This window comes from Argiope bruennichi, chromosome 5 (genome assembly GCF_947563725.1).
Source record: "Argiope bruennichi chromosome 5, qqArgBrue1.1, whole genome shotgun sequence".
NCBI classification, from domain to species: Eukaryota; Metazoa; Arthropoda; class Arachnida; order Araneae; family Araneidae; genus Argiope; species Argiope bruennichi.
Genome location: NC_079155.1, coordinates 103,543,415 through 103,564,216, shown reverse-complemented (window position 1 = coordinate 103,564,216; position 20,802 = coordinate 103,543,415). Strand labels below are relative to the sequence as shown.

At 31.3% G+C, this 20,802-nt stretch overlaps 1 protein-coding gene across 1 annotated transcript in view; it reads right to left on the bottom strand.

The window, feature by feature from the left end:
* Positions 1-3,634: 3,634 nt before the first annotated feature.
* The window catches only part of LOC129969006 (homeobox protein unc-4 homolog), a 96,362-nt gene continuing 79,194 nt past the window's right edge, over positions 3,635-20,802 (bottom strand). The window contains exons 3-5 of the mRNA XM_056083398.1: positions 17,347-17,560; positions 9,087-9,239; positions 3,635-6,998 (exon numbers count right to left, since the gene is read on the bottom strand). Coding sequence (XP_055939373.1) covers positions 6,589-6,998; positions 9,087-9,239; positions 17,347-17,560 — 777 coding nt within the window. The 3' untranslated portion in view covers positions 3,635-6,588. The remainder of the gene's footprint in view (positions 6,999-9,086; positions 9,240-17,346; positions 17,561-20,802) is intronic.

Sequence of the window (20,802 nt, the reverse complement as noted above, 5' to 3'; positions counted from 1 at the left end):
AATGTGACTAATAGAACCGGGATACTATATAAGAATCTGAATTTCATTATTTCTTCAATTCATTTTTTGACGTAAAAAATGTAAAATATAAATTTTACCTCATTCAGGGCATTTTACCAATTGGAAGTACAATCGCATCCCTGAAATTAACTGTTGAATCACTGCTTATATAAATATCATAAAGAACTAACTAGAATTCCTAATCAAGTTGTTGTTTCAAAATGTTATTCTGAAGCTCAGATGTGTCAGAAGGCTCCATTCGTACAGTGGTATATATTTAAATTATTTTTTTCTTGTTATCTTTTTTAAATTTTTATTGCGTCTGACAATGAACACGATTTGAGCAAAGACTTGTAAAATTTGTATGCGATTCTTGCATCAAATTTGTAGATTTTTTTTATCAAATTTTAAATGAAATCCATTCAGAATAAGTCTGCTTTTATGACTATGAATATAAGATAACAGAAAAATTACAAAATGAAGTGAGATAGATGCATAAAATTTGGCTCAGAGATTTAATATCTAAAATTTAAAATTTTGATCCAAATCCAAAAAAAAAAAAAAAAAAAAAAGCTGGTCATCTATCCGTCTTTGCTCTCACAAGCCTGATAACGTTATTACATGTTTCTTACGTTACAAGAAAAACTATGGCAACTCTGTGAAATAAAAATGATATTAGCGATAAGAAATTTTGGTTTGCCAGGGACTACCTGAATTTTGGAGATACATGGATTATGAAGTTGCTGATAATGTTCCACCCCCATCTGATAATTTGAAAAATAATTATGAATGCATGAATTCAAATGGTGATTAGTTTAGTTATATTAACGACCCGATTTTTAAAGCAACACTAGGGCTATTTTGGGACGGACCTCGTAATTTTGAGCCTCGGTCAGATGACGAAGACGACACCTGATCTGGCACCGCCCTCTCCATACCACATTAGTGGGACATTTGGCTCGGACGGTTTAACGTGCACCAGACCCGCTTACTCGACGGTTCTTCGGTGGAATCGGGTCTCGAACCTTAAACCCTCCGATTCCTAAGCCGAGACCTCACCACTGGGTCACCGCGGTCCCTATTCAAATGGTGATATTCAACAGACTGGAAAAAATTGAAAGATCGATGTTTTGAGGGAACAATCTGTTCCAGTTCCTAGAAAAAATGTTTTATAATAATAACAATCTGGGATTTTCGTCTTCTATGATTTTTGTTTTGTTTGTTTGCTTTGAAAGTAAGTTAAGAAGCTTTATTAAAGCAGATATCTAAAACCAAATATTTTCATAATATTCATTCAATTCATTTTTAAATTGCAAAACATTATTTTAATCAAATTTTAAATTTAAAAAAAAAATTTTTTTGGTATATTTATTGCAAGATTCATCTAAATGGTAAAATATCTTTCCTTTCTTTTGTCGAATATGATGTTTATGCATTCAAATATAAATTTTTGTGAAATATAAGTTACTATTTTGTTGAAATCAAAAAAAAGGAAAGTCTCTTTTTCTTAAAAGGAAGATTACATTAATTTAGCCGATTGAATAAAAAGGATTCATGTTTCAAAAGCAAAATAAATAGGTTCATTCATTATTTATTAAAAAAGAAAGTGGGGTACATTTCAAGTATGGGTCTCTATATTTGAATGGTGTGGATTTCAGTTAATTCCAAGCTGCTTTTGGGTCGCACTCTTTCAGGAGTTGTGGATGTTTGGGTTGCCCATATGGATGCATTTTGCATTAATACCTGATTTATTATCGAGGAGACCTGATCATTCAGTTCACCCTAGATACTTTGGCAGGTTGGGGATATTTCCTTTACAGTGATGAAAAGGAATCTGCATACATTTAATATGAAAGGCCTCAATCAGTTCAAGCACAGTGATTCACTACAAATAAACCGCTCCAATTTAATTTTAGAATTCATCTCTCATTTTGTAGGAGAGAAAAGAACTTTAAGTCAAGACAGATTGTAAAACAATGCGGAGGACTTGTGTAGTTACGTTTGTCATGTGACTATAACATCACACGAATTAAATGTTTGCATAGAAATAAAACACACAAATTAACACAAAGACAGGTTTTATGTATTTGCACAATGCACAAACATGTGATATATACAAAGGTAATACATTTTTATGACACCTGATTCATTACATAAACTGATTATAATTTTACAAATGCATGAACAAAATGGAATACTTAAGTTTAAAACAATGAATTTTTAAAATTTTTATTTTGTACATAATAAAAATATAAAATAAAGTAAAAGATATATTTATCAACTTAAAGAAAGATTTTTCTTTCGAGCATTCTTCAAATATATCTGGAAAATAGCTACAAAATAATTTGTTAAAAACACATTTGATGTATCTATGCTTCAATTTATACTCTGTACGATTGAAAGATATATAATATAGCATTTGGAGCATAATGCACTTTTCAATGGTTAAAAATTTTTTTAATAAAATTTTTCGTATCGGAACCAGAAAACTTTCATTCGCAATAAATGCATGTTTTTACGAATTTGTGATTTACGCATTTCACATTTTTCTTAAGTAATTAATAATGAAACTGCTGAGGTCGAGGTTCATTAAAAGAACAACACTTTCAATTAACTTCAAACTTTGATAAGAAAATGAATAAGTAACAAGAGCATCCATTTCTATAGTACAGTTTCTGTATGAAAAAAAAAGTGGGATGATTAACTTAGAGATAAATATATTTGTACGGATATGCAATTCAAAAAGTCTAATGACGTGAAAATTGTATGGAAAAAAAAATCGGATGTATTTTAAAGTTAACAGTAATGTTACTATGCCTATAAAATTTAAAATGATAGGAATAAATATTTACAAAAGACAATCCAAAATTCATAATTTTTTAAAAACAACCAAAAAAATTTAAATTAAAAACTTTTAAATGAAAACCTATGTTTGCATAGAATGCCAGCCATGAGTGGAATGAACATAGGATATTGTTAACTGCAAGCTGCACTGTGGATGAGTATGACGTAATCAGGATGTGCTATCATTCATCCGGGTATTAAAAACTCGCCGTATTTTTCTGATAATCTTTCTCCCTTATTACTCATAACTAAAATACGTCTTCACATTCATCTAGGTGTAACATGAAAGCTTTTAATGAAGTTAGGTTTGAAAATTTATTGCGTGTTGATTTGGCCTTGTGATTAGAGCACAAAACAAGTATCATAATCAAACACTGTAGCAGGATGACTTCTACTTCAACATGTTATAAAAAGTAAAAATTTTTCATTAAATTATTTTTCGCTTTAAAGTATTTAATTTATAATTTCTTACTTTAATTTACTTATTTATCGAATTTTGAAACAAATTTTTCCTCAAATTCATATCAGGTGATTCCAAGTGTATTTATTTAAATGAATCGATAAGCGGATGATTCGAAAATATGAAAGTAGCATGTTGTCATCGAAAATATATGAAAGTTTCAAAAATCTTATCACATTAGGAAGTGAATAAGAATGTATTTCAAAATTCCATTCTTTACACAGTTGACATAAAAATATGTAATAAACGAACAAATAAATAGTTAAATTAATATAATAAATCGTAATAATAAATAATTTATGTCAAATATGTTTAATAAAACTGGGTTTTTAAACTTTTTTTTTAATTAACACTCTAATCTTTTCCCATAAACTAATTTCGAAACCAATGAGAGGAGCTTGCTCGAGGCGGCTATTGATTGACTTAAAGTAATGAAATTCAAAGGTTCATTTCACGGTCTATTTTAATCGCAATCGAGTCAATTTTTTATTGCTGAAAATGTTCGTATATCAAGAAATTTTTACCAAATATGGTTAATAATACCTGAAAATTGTATAAAAATTTTGATTCTCTTTTTCAGCCGTTACTTTATTGATTGAAACAACATAAAAGAAAATTCTCAACGTCATTTAAAGCCTTTTACTAACTGGAAATGTAGACTTATTTCTAACAGTTTAAAAGCTAGCTATTGGGCCACGTCAAGAGTAGGTATCTTATGTGCTCTCTTTTTAATTAGTATATCAAATTAGTTTAAAAACGAGTTCGGAGGTATTATGGAAAAGTTCTAAAAGAATATCATCATTATTAGTTCTTTTAATATCATATACGAACGCGTTCCATTGATGATCATTTATAAATACGTTAGCAAATACGTACATTTGGCTTCTTTGCTTATATATGAACATGCTTTTCAATTTATATCTCGCATTTATGCTATATTCCAGCTTGGAGTTTGAATTGTTTTGTATGTATCAAGAAATCAGCGCAAATATAAATTCTAGATTATAAGGGTAAATGTAATAATATTTTTCATTGTTAGGGAGATGTGATATTGAGAAACAAAATTGTCCTTATTATCGACACTGCGATCGATTATACAATTTCTTTTTCATCGTATAATTGTATCGTCAAATCATAATCGATACTTTTTCCTCGATTATACAGAGTCAATTTCAAAAACTGGCTTGAATCCTGATTTGACGATAGAGGATGAGGTGGGAATTTATAATTGTGCAAAATTTCGAGATACAATACTTTTAACTGCTTTCATACCAAATTAACAATAATTTGCAAAACATTCTCACTGCCCGATTTGAAAAAAAATTAAGTCGAAAACATAATTTCTTCGTAATGTATAATACAAAATTCAGTATTTTATATGGTCTCAGCAGTATTAATATTCATAAAACTAATTGAGGTATTTTCAATATTTTACAAGATGTTAATTACATCTTGTACAGGAATCATCGCAACAAATATTTCAAGGTTTTTTTTGAGACGCAAACATTTTGATTGTTTGTTTATTGATTTATTTCGAATTTTGGAGAGTAAAATGTTTATAAATATATTTCACAGTTTTCTTGTTTTGAATATATATTTCCTCGTTCTACATTTTATTTTAATCATAAGGACGTATCATAAGGTATATTAAATGCAAATTATATTTTAAATCCTATATTATAATACATTTTTTATATTTCTTTTTAATTTTTGTTATATGCAACATGAAACATGCATACACTAAATCGATCGTTGTCTATCCAGCATACCATACATACAATTATTTTGTATTTTTTTCCAGGTGGTTCTCATTACACATTTTAAGCAAAATTTTCATAAAAGTTGGCGAATTTGATCATTTGAGATTGATTAATTGCTTTGGCTTTATATTCAGAATGTTTTTAAAAGAAAATTCTCAAGTTTTTTTAAACGACATTAAACTTTTATTTCGATTGTTTCTAATAAAATCAACTTTTGAATTGAAGGGGTCAATTAATTAAAAAATTTTCCAATATTGTGAAATGATGATTTTCTTTCTTAGAATCTGTTGGCGATTATATGTCTGAAAGTACAAACATTTATGAATGAATTTTTGAAACTAAGAAGTCAATATATTGCTTTTTAAATTGTCCTAAAATTTTAGTGTAATTTTTGTACAGAAATTTCACTTTTGTATATGAATTGTAATGCGGTATTTTAGGACAGAAGATATAGTAAATTTCTTGCATGGCCGAATTATTAAATAGGCAAAGATGGAAAATAACCTTCAGTCAGAATTTTCTTTGCAATATTTTAGATATAATTTAATTTTGTGATTTTCTTGATTTACAAGGGCCTTGTACTTGAATGTTCTTAAATAAAAGCAAAAAATTTAAATTTCAAAATTAGAATTTTTAAGAATTTTTTTTCATGTTTTCTAAACTGCTTGCATATCAGTGTGGTCCAATTTTCTTGCCATTGAATAACTGACTCACAAATCAGCAGCTCTTGCAAACATTTCTATTAGAAAATTTAGGCAATAAAAAAAAAAGTTATCAAATTTTTTACCATTTTGTTTATAATTCTTTTGAATCTTAAATTGTTTACAGGGAGATAACTCAATAAAATAGGTATTTCTTTATTTTTTCCCCCCTTGGATTTACTTGGATGGCGATTGGCAATTTTCAGAAAACGCCAAGACCGCCAAGTTCCATTATACATGAGATACCACGATTTCGACAAGATGGCTGCATTTCCGGGTTTGTTTGGCGATTTTCAGATTACGCCGATCTATTTTGTATAAAATGTCAAAATAGTTGACAAACGGTTTGCATTTTTTGGCGATTTTTTCGAGGGTGCCTTAAAAATAAACAATATAATTTGATTTTGCAGTTTATTCTAATATTTCTGACATAAAAATTGTTTATGCAGAGATTAGTTAAAAATCTATTTTTAAAAATCCTCCAGTTTTGGAAACTGCAGAGGGAAAAATGGGTTCGGAGATTTCCATCGTCTAAGGGCCCCTATGTGGTTTACTCTGATCTTGATTGACTGTTAGGCTCGAATACGCCTGCTTATTGGTGAATATCAAATCCATCACACATTGTATGAATTATACAGTAATACAAAGGAAGGAACAAGTGGAATTCTCGTATCTGGATGCAGAATCGAGTCCAAAGAATTCTTGCATCAGTCTAAGCCGAAGATCAGGACAACATCAACAACGAGATATAGTTTTACGAATATGACCAGATAGGTGTTGAATTCGGTGGACAAGACAAAGACACGATCGTCTTATGCTTCCTTTAACCAGGGTTGAGCAATGGATGGGTTGTGCCACCGATCGAAGGTGAGGCCATATCATAATCCTCTCTATCTGGGCTAGTTGGGGATGAACCGCAGCTACTAGTACAACTGTCCGTGAGGCTGGTCCTACGACTGGCTGGAGATCGGTCATCAGTACTTTGGACGATCAGAAATCCAGCCGGTTGCTGCAGCAAGGTAGGGAAGGGATGCAGCTGTCGAACTGTCTTTCTGCTGCAATCGGAAGCTAGGATGTTGGCGATGCTGAAGGGGTTTTTGGATTTGTAGAGGTTGTTTGAAGGCTCGATGCAGGATTGATGATGGTCTTCCGTGTCATTGGTGTCGTCGACGTCTTCGTCAGTGTAGTAAACTTCCTGATGCTCGTTTCTTTCCGAAGAAAATGGTACCGTTTCTGAAATTAGAAATAATCAAACAATTTAATAAAGTAATTTCACAAATAATATCGTCGTAAAATTTGCTTTATTGAATAGAAATTTCTTCATCAAATTACTAAAGTAAATACTGAAGCACGAAGAAAACAGTTGAACTTTCATGATTCGCTTCAATGTTAACAAATTAATCGCCGCTAATGATGGACTAGAGTTATTGAACTCTTTAATTGAAAAATGATGAAAAATTGCAATAATTTTTTGGAAACACATAAAAATTATTAGGATATCTTTAATACATTTACTTGTTCTTAAAAAATTATTTTAATTGATCAATTAATTTTAATTTAATCTATTCTTAGGCCTTTGTTTTAATTTCTTTATTTTAATTATTCTCCAGAATTTTGTTAACAAACACATTTTTACAATAATCTGTAAAACATAAAAGATGTAGATTTCCCATTAAAGTCGATAAAAGCACATATTGCTTTTGAGCAAATTTGCCAAGTGAAGGGTAAATTTTTATATTGATTATTTTGAATTCAAGTCTTTTTGCTTTTTACGGGAGGTTTTTTTTTCTCTTTAGAATGGAAATTAAGTAGAATTCTTTTGGAATATCTTTTCCAAGGCTCTAAACTTTACCTAATTACCTATAAATTTGTTATATCGAGTCTGTCTGATTGATAGTCTCTGCATAAGAAAGATGAACACTTTTTTTATGTTTTTTTTATACAAATTGACAATTTTTTGTTTGGTCTTGCCAAAATTAGGCAAGCGTTCTCCTCAAGACAAGATTAAGGTCTCTGTTAATTTTTCAAAGACCAAAATTTAATTAAAATGTTAATTTTTTAAATTTTTTCAGCTATCGGAAAAAATATCTTACAAAAAGGAATTTCAGATTCCTTAAAATTAAAAAAATATACCCTTTTCATGATATAAATTCCCTTTGCAAGTACTTTTTTAATTTTAATATATTTAAAATTAAGCAATCAATAACAATTTTTATTGTTATAATGGAATTTAAGCTAATTACACTATTATATCAAACTTCCAATCGCGTGCTTTTGTCAATAACAAAAGAAATTACTTTCTAAGGACATTATTTCAGAAGAATTTTTTATACCCTTTTGTTTGGAAACATATGCACATTTTAATAGAAATTATATATTATAATAAAGTTTATAATAAACTGAAACAAATTCAAATTCGTCAGTCTTAGCAAAGAATGAGAAGAAATTTCAAATAAATGTATTCCATATAATAGTTCAAAAACATTGAAAATCTTATTTTTAGGAGAATAAGCTGGTGACCAAAGTAATTAGTATCCCATAATAATTGATTACAATTTTTAAGGCTGATTTTTTTCCCTCCAAAATATAATATAAGATTAAGCCTTTATATTTATCTTTCTGATATATATTTCTAAGACCGTCAGAATAAATCACAAAGAAAAGTAAACCGTCCGAAATGATCTTGGCAAAATCTTAGAATCTTATATATAATGGAGCTTGACGATTTTTGCATAATCTGAAAATCGCCAAGTAAAGTCAGGAATTCTTGGCGTCATGTGTATAATGAAGCTTGGCAATATTGTCGTAATCTGAATATCGCCAAGTCAGCCCGAGGGTTATTAAAATAAACAAATGCTTTTCTAATATCGTCATGTGGAGCTTTCTTTATCAATTAGATGAAAATCATAATATTATATAATGTGATAATTAAGTGCACAGAATTTTTTAACATCGTACGTTCCATTGAAATGTAAGCGGGTTTTACATGTAATGAAAAACTAACATGTGTACGCATTCAGCATTTAAAAGCATTTTTAATGTCCTTTAAGTAAACCTCTGAATTATAGTGAATTTATTATTATTTGGCTTATAAACATTATATCAGATCAATGGCGATTTGTGCAGCGATTTTTCTTAACTATCAAACAATTAAAAATTTTCTAAACCTAATGATAAAATATCTCCAGTACTACTACAAACTGTAACAAACTACAAACGGCCTTTTGATTAAATTTTCTTTCTCAAAAAAAAAAAAAAAAAAAAAAAAAAAAAAAAAAACACTTTATATTCATAAACCAGAGAAGATTTTTTTATGGTTACCTGAAACTTGGGGTATTCGAAAGCCCATTGATTCCAGAAGAAGGTGCAGGTCTGTTCCCAAGAGTGTTTGTGGATCCTTTCGAGGACTTAACCGGACAAGATCATTCAAGGTCTGTCTCACAGATTCAGCCATGCCGCTTGAAGCTCCTTTGCCTGCAAGAAATCACGCACGTTTAATACGACCAACAGATATTACAGAAAATAATTCTGAATAAGAAAATATTGATTTCTGAAGCTAAATTTCTGCATTAGACGAATCCCTCTCTATATATACAAAAGGATTTATCCTATTTATTAATTTATAAGTTATTATTTAATACGAAGTTAATGCTTATTATTTAAGTGAATTAAAATAACAAGCAAAAAACAATGGGAATGGCCACCTCGAAATTTTTTCCTAACTTTTCAATACATTTTTTGTACCTTTTCCCCTTTTAAAATTAGAGACCTTGCGTCAGGTCGCGAATATCCTGAGTAGAATTAGGGAACAATAGTTACAAAAAAAATTCCTCTCGGCAAGCTGGAAGATAAAGGTAGATTCCTTTACATTTGAATTACTTTCCGGCAACATAAATTATTGATGTTATAAAGAGTCAAAATTAGAACTTGGAAATCATTTTTCAGCCCCTAACTTAGAAAATATTGCAGTTAACGAAAAACTTTATAAAGGCCGTTCATCTTAATAAGGCGCTAATTTGGTTAATTGAATTTGTTTTTCTATTTTCAATATGAAGAAAGTTATAGCGAAATGAAAATTTCAACTCCCCACCATTTCCACCCCCTTTGAGCTAGATGGGCCATTTACGAAATCGTCCGAAATTGATGATGATGATGTTGTGTCCGCGTTACCACTGATAGTGGGTGCAGTAGCTTCTGAGGGTAAAGACACCTGAGCACCCGAGGGCAGAAGTCTGACTTCTAACTCATATGACGATGACAGACACACATTCGCTTGCACAACCCCTTTTTACAGGGGGGCACATTCACACACCTCACAAATAGAGAACACAGATGAAGAACAACCATGCCCGAACCGGGATTCCAACACGGGACGCACAGATCACGGGGAAGATGCGCTACCCCTATGCCAGGACGCCGGCAATCGTCCGAGATTTTTTACATTTTTAACAACATATTCGAAGCCAGTTATCTCTATAATTATATATAAACTTTTGAACGAAGGGGGGTTTCGGGTTCTAGTAACCATGATTGGTGAAGAACTGGAGTAATTTCCCCGAAGTCTTGTCATGAGAATCATCTATCTAACATATATATTGTGTGAATGTGTTACTTAATCCATCATAAGAATATGTATTTTGAAGGCATTTTTGCCAGCCGATTGACGCCAAACTTTTACACGAAACTACAGTTGTAGCCACAAGATAACATATCGAATTTCGGTCACTTTTTTCTCCAAGCTTATGAAGTTAAATTGACTGTCAATTCTTTAACAAATTTTGCTCAGAATTTGATAGAAATGTGTATTTACGATTCCAAACCTGTGCGCCAAATTTTATCAATGTCTCTTTGCGTTTTGGAGATAATCAATTTCACTTGTAATCGAATAGACAGACAGACTTCCTGTGAATAGATTTTAACAAAAATCTGACAAAAATCTTCGAATTTCGTCGTAAGTGTCAAAATTATTTTTTTTTTGGACTAGGGGAGATCTGAAACGGAAGGAGGGGGATTAGTCAAAATCTCGAGTTCGAATTTTTTGGCAGTTACAATAATTCCTCTATATTTCATATAATCGAAAGTAAAAGAAAATATCGAATAAAGTAATTTAAATAAAATACTTCATGCAGCCAAATATTTAGAAAAACAAATGAGTAATCATAATTATAAAGTAAAATCATAAAAATTGTTTGTCCTCGTAAATATGTTGTGAGCAGAGTGTCAATAGTAAAATGATACGGAATTTTTGACACCTTAGAAGCAATTCTGTTTCTTGACATTAGAATTTAAATTCCTTCCGCGTACCATTCATTCTATATTATTATTAAATGGAAAGAATTTTCTTCATCCAAATGATTTCTATAATTAAAAATATAACTAAAACTGTATAAAACACATTTACAATGTCGTCGTTTAATATTACTGTAAAAGGTTGGATTTCCATTTTACGAGGTGGATAAAGCAATTTTAATAAAACCTTCCAAAACTACAGTTCTTCTTTTCTCCAAAATTAGCACAGTTTATAAAAGTAAATACGACTAAAGTAATTAAAAAGTATTTTAAAATATCATTCTGAACCGTGATTAGTTTAAGTAAATATCGTATCAATTTGTAATATTTTTCTTGATTTTAAATGAACCAATTGGGCATTTTTATCGCATGACATGAGTTGTTTTGTAACAAACCTTTTTGCGAAATCTGAAATACATATTTAAGTCCATTTTGACTCAAAGTTACAGCACATAATATACTGTTGTATGCATTTTCAGAATATTTCGAAAAAAACAAATGGCGTTGGCTACTTTAAAATGATTTTCAAGTCCCATAGCCATTAAATTGTTAAAAAATTGCTTTTGTAAATTTTTTTTAATGTTGCAATAAATGATTCCCTAGACATTAAATATTACTTTCAAGCATTACAACAGAATGAGGAAATGAATTGGCTCTTTGCCTTTTTCTATTGTTTTTTACTTTGACGTATAAGTAATATAGAGAAAGTATAGTAATCGTCAAAAAATTCGAATTCGAGATTTTGATGAATCTACACATTTTAAACCTCCCTGTGTTCGAAAAATTCATTTTTGGAGAATGTCCGTCTGTCTGTCTGTGCGTGATAAAGATAACTTAAAAACGCCTTGAGCTACGCAGTTGAAATTTGGTATATGGTTTTTACTACAAATTTGCAGATTTTTATCAAATTTTGAGTAAAATCTGTTCAGGGGAAGTCCGTCTGTACGACTGCTCGAATATAGGTTAACACGATAGCTACAAAACGAAGAGAATTAGATAGAAAAAATTCAGTAGACAGATTTAACATCTATAGTGTAGACTACAGTCAAATTTTGAGCCAAATCTATCTACGGGTTGACTGTCTGTCGGTCTGTATTTTCAGAAACATGTAAACACGATAACACAAAAATGCAAAGACTTAAATATATCAAATTAGGTATCGGATTTTGTTGCTACACGTTGAGTTTTGTGTCAAATTTTTGTTTTAATCGTTTGAGAAAAACATGTCTAAAACACAAATTTGATTTTTGAATACTATTAACCGTATTCAGGGATTCATCGCCAAATAACCGGCCATTGATGACACAATGGATTCAGACAAAATGCCAAATTTATGCCAAAAGTTAATATTTCATAATTTTTTACGCCAATGCCAAGTAAGTCTCTCTAGTTTATTAGCTTATTAGAAAGTATGCCAGAAAGTTTAGGAGACCATTCCAGCTGATTTATTTTATTATTATAATTTTTATAAAAACAAATACGTCTTTCTCAGATTTCAAGATTCTTTTTATTTGCTAAAAGCTATCATAGCACCTGATTTTTTTTTTATTTTCAAAATATTGAGCTTAAAAAAAAAGGATTAAAATAAAATCATAAACTTTCATTGCTCTCTAAATCAACGTCCATTTTCTTAGCGCTTTCTTACCAGTCCCGTCAGAACGCTGCCGTAATGTTTATCAAAAGGCTTACAGAGTTAATGATGATTACATATTAAACATTTATTACAGTTCCGAGCACGTCGAGGACTTCTTAAGCAGCCTGTAATTACGGCCGAGGCAAGGGTGAATCCCAAACTGATGGAGAAGACCGTCTCTTTTTATTTTTATTCATTCTTTTTTTTTTTTACTCATTTCGCCATTAAGAGAGGTAAAAAGTGCTAATTGCCTGTGCTACCCGTTAATCGAATGTTAATTGAAATTCATCACAGAAGCAGGACGAGAAGATGAAATTTGCCTTCCTCGCTCTGGTTCGGACGGTCTCTGTAATTTATTCCTGCGGCAAGGAAGGCATGTGCCGGGTTCCAGGAGGTAGTTTTATGGATGCTTATTCATCTTCTTTGACACTGTTTTGTTCCAGGACTGCTATTATTTTCCTGTCTTATCTCTAAGGTGCTAGGGTAATTTGACTGCATGGTTAATTATAGTAAAGGTATTCGACTAATGAAGGACTTTGAGTCGGGGGATTTTCTGAAGTGAGATAGAGTTGTAGTAAGTTAGATTCTATAGCTTGGATTTAATGATTATTTTTAATAAAATGGATAAGTAATGTGTAATTATTAAAAATGTAAGACAATATAGTCATTTGTCGTCCCCTTTTTTACATTACGATACCGTATAACCTAAAAATGTTTTTTTCCTCAAATTTAGCATGATTAGAGTCAACACACTTTTTCGTTACAGTACAAAGTGGCAGTTTTTTTTTTTTTTTAATTACAGCCAGTCAATCCATTATCACAGAACTAAGCCGTATAAATAGGAATTATTGTGACTGAATTTTATGCTCATTAACTATCTAACTTTTGCATGAGAGAACAATGGCCAACAAAAGTTCAAAGAATCTTCAAACTGTTGGTAAAAGACTAGAAATATTTTCCATTATTTCTTTTAATATTTTTAAATTTCCAGGGTATTGTAATATTGTGTTAAAATTACTATTGAGTATTCCTCTAATTTCTTTGCGTTTGATATATTCCGTTATGTAATGCTGAACTGAGCCTATTTCCCCACATATACATGCGTTGTCTTGCATCCTTCCGAATCTGAAGGGCCGCGGTGGCCTGGTGGTAAGGTCTCGGCTTCGGAACCGGAGGGTTTCAGGTTCGAGACCCGATTCCACCGAAGAACCGTCGTGTAAGGGGGTCAGTTGCACGTTAAATCCGTCCTGACCAAGCGTCCTCCCGCTGGTGTGGTGTGGTGTGGAGAGGAGGCTGCCAGCTCAGGTGTCGTCCTCGTCATCTGACCGCGGTTCAAAATCCCAAAAAGGTCCGTCCCAAAATAGCCCTAGTGTTGCTTCAAACGGGACGTTAATATAACTAAACCAAACCGAATCTGTAAAAATATTCAGGAAATCTTCCATATCCCGACATAATTTGCACTATCATTGGGTGAAATATTCTTTTTATAATTTTTGGTTCAAGTATGAATTTAAATTCTATGCATCCTTTGCTCGGCTTTATCCATAAATATTGTCAATGTGAAGTCGTCTTTTCTTCTAATTTCCTTCTTTAACATTTGGAATAATTTTGATCCTACAATATCTATTTGGACTTCCTCTGCAACCTTTTTTGCATATTCATCTGCTTTCTCATTTCCGCATAATACGATGTGAATGACAGATTATTCCATTGAATATATTATACTTTTTCGTAAACGAAGTATAGAGCACGTATTGTAATCGACAGAAAATTCGAACGTGAGATTCTTATGAAGTTCCGCGTTTCTTCCATAGTCCGAAAAATAAAGTTTTGGCATTATTTCTCTCTGATAAATAAAAAACGATAACACGATAAATAAAAAAACTTTGAGATAGACAGAAGAAATGTAGTATATGGAATTACAAAGAAATTTATAGATTTTACTCGAATTTTGAATGAAATCCATAAAAAGTCTAACTGATTGGCTGTTCTATTATAAGTGAATTCGGTAATTACATAACGCAAAGAACTAAGTAAATAAAATTTTCCACACAGATTTATCCTCTAAAATATAGATACTTATCAAATTTTGAACCAAATCTGTCGAAAGGTTGACCATATGTCGGTCTGTACCTTTGCATGCATGTAAACGTAGTAATTCCTAAACGCACTGGCATAAATCAATGAAATAAGGTATGTTATCTTGTAGCTATAGTTGTAGTTTTGAGTCAAATTTTGGTGTCAGGTGTCTAAATTATATATTCTTGTTATAGAATTAATAAAAATACTACATTCACGCTAAAGATATATATTTCTGAACTACTGTTCACCAATGTCATGCAAAGTAATCACGGTCTTGCGCAAGATGCATAGTTTTATGCATCTTGCGCAATAAGAGGATGAGACATTTTAGAGGATCAATGCAATAAGAGGATGAGACATTTATTAGAGGGTATGCAAGAAAGTTTCGAGGAGACTATTCTCGCTAATTAAAAATATGTAAACAGAATGCAAATATCAATTAGACTATTTTTTTAAAATGAATATATTTGATAAAGGTTGTTAAAAACTTATTAAATTAAATTTCTATTTATTCTTTTTATAAAAAATTTAATACTACAAATATCAACGTTAGTTAGGTATTCAAATTTTAAAGTTAGATGCGTATTTACGAGACTTTTTTTCCGTTTTCTTTGTGTTGCCGTTCTGCGATCAAAGATTAGTATAACAGTTACGTATAAGTTTATTTTCTAATTGTAGAAAGGAAAAAGGGCAGCATTTTTAAAAATCACAAAAAACTTCATTCACAAAGATTTCATTATTGTATCATTGGTATATTTTCTTGTTTTTTTTTTCTCAAATTGGAATTTTTACACCGCTTTTAAAGGTAAGTTTTGAGAATTCAAAAAATTTATCTATTTATAATTGATGAATATAATTAACTTTAATAAGATTGCTTATTCTCGTTTTTATTTACCAATCTATGCAATTTGTAATTATAAAGTTATTCAACTTCCTTCAGAATTAAATAACAAAATTAATAAGTACATTTTCGTTATAATATGAGATAAATACTCTTTATACCATAATATTCATCATTTTAATTTTATTCGCTTTGATTTTCTTAAACTGTTTCAACTTAGATTGGAATTATTCAGGTTTCACTGAAATCTAAATTTGCTTATTGTTATCATTATTATGCTCCACCTAGATTAGAAATTTCTTGTATTCTGTCAATGTCTTATGCTTCGACTAAAATTAAATCTTTTTCCTCTGTAAATGAAGATGGCTGTCATTCACATGCGTTATAGTAAAATAGATTTTCCCCTCCTTCAAAAGATGCAGTTAATTCTTTTTATTTCTCTTCAATCCTTAATTTTGAATATATTCATATATGTTTTATTAAATTTCCAATGCCTTAGATATTTCGCTGCTTTATACTTTTACATAATAAATATATGGTTGGAAAGGGAGAATTTCATAATTGCAATTATAATGAATGCTAATTCAGTTTTCATTAATTAATCAGCTGACCCAGTTCAACTACACAGAATAAAGAAATGAGTACACGACTCATTGTTTAAGTATAATTATTTATAAATTTGAGATACTTCGTGACCTGTCATGAAACGCAGCATTATTTGGCTTATTTTAAATCGATCTTGGTATGAATGTCCAACGTTTGACGAATTTGAATTTAAAGATTGTGCTTAAATATTTTAGATCTCAAGTATTCTTAAACTGCCCAGAATGTGAAAACTATCTCAACTGAAATCTTTTATTTGAAGTCTTACATTGTAATCCCAAATTCATCCGAACCTTTAATAACTCATTTCTAAATTTTATTCTGAGTGTCTTCGATTGTCAAACTTAAAATACTAGTTAGCTAGATGTCAATAATACAAAATCGCTTTTTACACTGGCGATGAAAAAAAAATGCATCTTCACCAGCAACGAATATCTAACTCAAATCAATCTAAAACATAAAGGAACTGATCCATAGTTTATACACAGACATAGAATGTGCGAAAAAAACTATGCCTTTTAGAGCTTGATATTCAAAGTGCTAACATTTTTCTTTTAATCTTTTCTCTGCGAAATCCATAGCAAAACAATGAAGCCATTAGCCGTCTTCTTTTTCTTTTTGTATACAGCCGGCCACCCCGCCACCACTGAACGAAGCACTACCGACAGGATTTGTTGTGGTCGACTGCTGTCTTTAACATAACCCGTCCATAACAGCGGCCGATTCACCCAACTGACATCCTCTTCGAGGCGGTTGGCCCCCAGCCACAAAGTGGCCAAACTCTGATATTCCTTCTTATATTCCCATTCGCTTGTCATTCTTCCTGTTAAACGAGGAGCAGGCCACCCCTGTAAGATAATCTCCTCACTATTTCTCCACATTCCGGTTCCACAACAAAAGAAATATTAACATTAAAACTTTCAAATAGTTGGTAAAAAACTGACAATCTTAACATCATGCTTTTCAGTATTTTAAGATTATCTGGTGCCATCAGAAATCGACTTAAGACATCATTTTCAACTTTCAGATTCTTTTTTAATTCCCCAGAAACATTAGCTGTCTATTGGATTACTATGAATTAATTTAAAGAGAACATTGTCATTCGATATATGTGTCTTCCATTAAGAACTCACCAATTTTCTGTTGCTGTTGCAGCCTCTTGGCTTGTCTTTCCAGTTGCTTCCGCAGTTTCTTCTCTTTACGATCTCTGTCCCTCCTCGCGATCTCTGCAGGTGGGATGGGTTCCCCCGAACATGTTTGAGGGTGAGCATTGTGAGCCGGCCGGCCCGGTCCCTTCTTCGTGTTCTCTTTTTTACGCCACTTGGCTCTACGATTCTGGAACCAAACCTGCAAGTTTCAAAAGTCAAATTGAAGTAGAGTTAAAAGAAAGTGGTTTGAATATATCACAAAGAATAGAAAATCTAAAATAAGTGAGTATGACTGATAAATATATCAGCTAAGGAATAATACATTATTTCCTCATTGAATATGTTATTTTCTCAGTAAATACATTCACACAGTAAAAACATTTTCTCAGTAAATACATTCACACAGTAAAAACATTTTCTCAGTAAATACATTCACACAGTAAAAACATTTTCTCAGTAAATACATTCACACAGTAAAAACATTTTCTCAGTAAATACATTCACACAGTAAGAAACATTATTTTCTCAGTAAATACATTCACACAGTAAAAACATTTTCTCAGTAAATACATTCACACAGTAAAAACATTTTCTCAGTAAATACATTCACACAGTAAGAAACATTATTTTCTCAGTAAATACATTCATTCAGTAAATACATTCACACAGTAAAAACATTTTGTCAGTAAATATATTCACACAGTAAAAAATATTATTTTCTCAGTAAATACATTCATTCAGCAAATACATTATTTTCTCAGTAAATTCATTCACCCAGTAATTACTTTATTTTCCACCAATAATCTCATCTTTATCTAATATTTTTATATAAGATACTTCTTACATTTGACTGCTTAGCGATGAAAAAGCTTAGCATTCTGCAGAATACATATAATAGCATAATTATATATATTTATCGAAATAAAGTCCTGATATCTCTGTTAAAGTGTATGAATAAAGAAAAATTCTGTTTCACTATTGTTAGTTAACCCTTTAAAGGGCATTTTTTTTTCTAGTCATATTATGTTAAAATATTTTTAGGCTTGAAATTAGAATAAGAAAAGGGACTCATTTAGCTTATTAGATAAATTTAATTTGATCAATTAATTAATTTAGTTAATTAATAATTAAGTGACAAACCAAGATACATCATTTTGCGTGAGATAAAGAACTGAAGCATCTAAGTTTCTGTCTTTCTAAAAAAAATTTGTCAGAACTTATGCCAACCTACATAATTTCATACAAAGATTGATAAATTTGGTGGGAAGCATACTTCCCACGGCCTTAGAAAGGGTTAAACAGAAAGAATATCTTTTGGAGCATATGTGAAAAGACAAATTTTAGTCAAAGTAAATCGTGTTTCATCGTTTGGTATAATATACAAAAACTATAATCTCTGTTTTGTTTGAAGACTATTGGAAGCCAGCAATGGAATATTCTATATTAGTACGAAATAGAACGGATTTTCTATTACAGCATGTCAAAAATAATAACGAGATGGCAACCAGTATAGCTCTTTAATGTATTAAATCACCTATTTAGAAAGCAAATACTGGTGCATAATCGCATGTAATGTCTTTTTTTATACATGGACTATATTTTTAAATTAAACATTCTTTTTATTTTCTCGTATACGAAGAATACAAAGAAAAAGAATTGTTATCCTCAAAAAATTCGAACTCGTGCTTTCGACGAATCTTCACATCTCAGGCTTCCCTGATTCTGCAAAACATCTTTAGAATTACGTCTGTCTGTAAACATACTGGAGCTAGATGGATGGATTTTGTTTATGGTCTTAATATGAAATTTGTAAATTTCTGTCCAATTTTGAACGAAATTCATTCAGGGAAATTACGTCTGTTAGGATATAAGTTGAGACGATAATTACAAAGCGAAGAAAGCTAGATGGATAAAATTTAATAACAGATTTAATATCTATGCAAAATGCAATTTTGAACCAAATCTATCAAGGAGTTTATGATCTATCGATCATAAATTAAAATTCAATAGCTAAAATATAGGAAATTTGAGACGTTATTTTATGACTATAACAGTAATTCTGCAACAATCCCCGATCTAAACTGCCCAAGAAACCTTTCCTCTACAGTAGCTAGGCTACGTACCGGACATTTCAAAGGCATGAAGATCTCACGAACCAATATCCTATCCCATCTGCAAGTACCCCATTCGCAACTAACTCCAGAGCATGTTTTTGACTGCCAGGCCATTATCGGTTACCTCTTTCAACTTGGAGCATCCCCAATCAAAATCCTCCATAGCCATCGGGCTCCAGAACTTGCAGATCTTGTCACCAAGGCTTTTGGAGGATTCTAATCTTTTGCACTAGCACTGTATGCATAGATACGACAACAACAACAACAACAATAGGTTACGTTAATAAAATAACAGACAAGTGCATTTATCAGAGAGTAAGCGAGAAAATTCCGAAAAGGCTACTCCTGCTGGTTCCATTTAAGTTCAATAAGTACACTAAAAGCAAATTGATACATTTTATTACATTCGATTCCTCAGAACCTTTTTAAAATAACTGATTATTCTACCATCGAGTTTTGGAGCACTGCTATGTCAAGAATGAATTCATTCATGTCACCAAAACCATCAATACAAAGAGGTCGAATCATTCACTTTCCTGCTTGTAGCACTTAAGGTCTTCCGCTTCTTCGTGATGTCTAACGACAACATTCTCGTTTTCCTATTTTTATTTCGGTATCAAAAGTTACGAGGGAATAATGGCCGTTTCTGATCGCGAGCTTCGAGTTAAATAATTGCCTCCCAGTCGCAATGCTTGCCGCGGCACGAAACTCGTGCTTAGGGCTATTGCCAATGATTGGCTTCTGTCACGATGAGTTTCTGTTTAATATCATCTGTTATTACCCATTTCCATTTATTCTAGTGAATGGCTGCTGCCTTTTTATCTAGCCATCTTATGAAATTGCTACTAAAGTCGGAAAGATGCAAATTTCTGACTTCAAATGAATGGGCAGAGCCGTTTGGACGTTATTCAGGTATTGAAGATGCCGTGACAAAAGTATTTCCGTCTAGTTGTTACAAGGTTATTGAGGCCCTTGCAACAAATGATGAATTAGAGAGAATCACAGTATATAAATGATTAGATACTTTGTTTTACATCATTGCTATTAAGTGGTTGAAGTAGTGGAATAAGGAAAATTACATATGTCAGCCTTCAATTCTTTGAAATTGCTACTTTGAATCTGTTTAGAAAATAAGTTATTAATTCTATGGCATTTGTCATATTGATGTTTTTGAAGTTTCAATATGACAAATGGCATATATCATTTTCCGAAACAGCAGATTTGAATGAGTGTATACTATAATAGAACGAATAATGAAACTGCAATTGACTTTCTGTTATCTGACATCTATTATATCAGCGAATTGCCGAATTTAATGAAAGTGCAG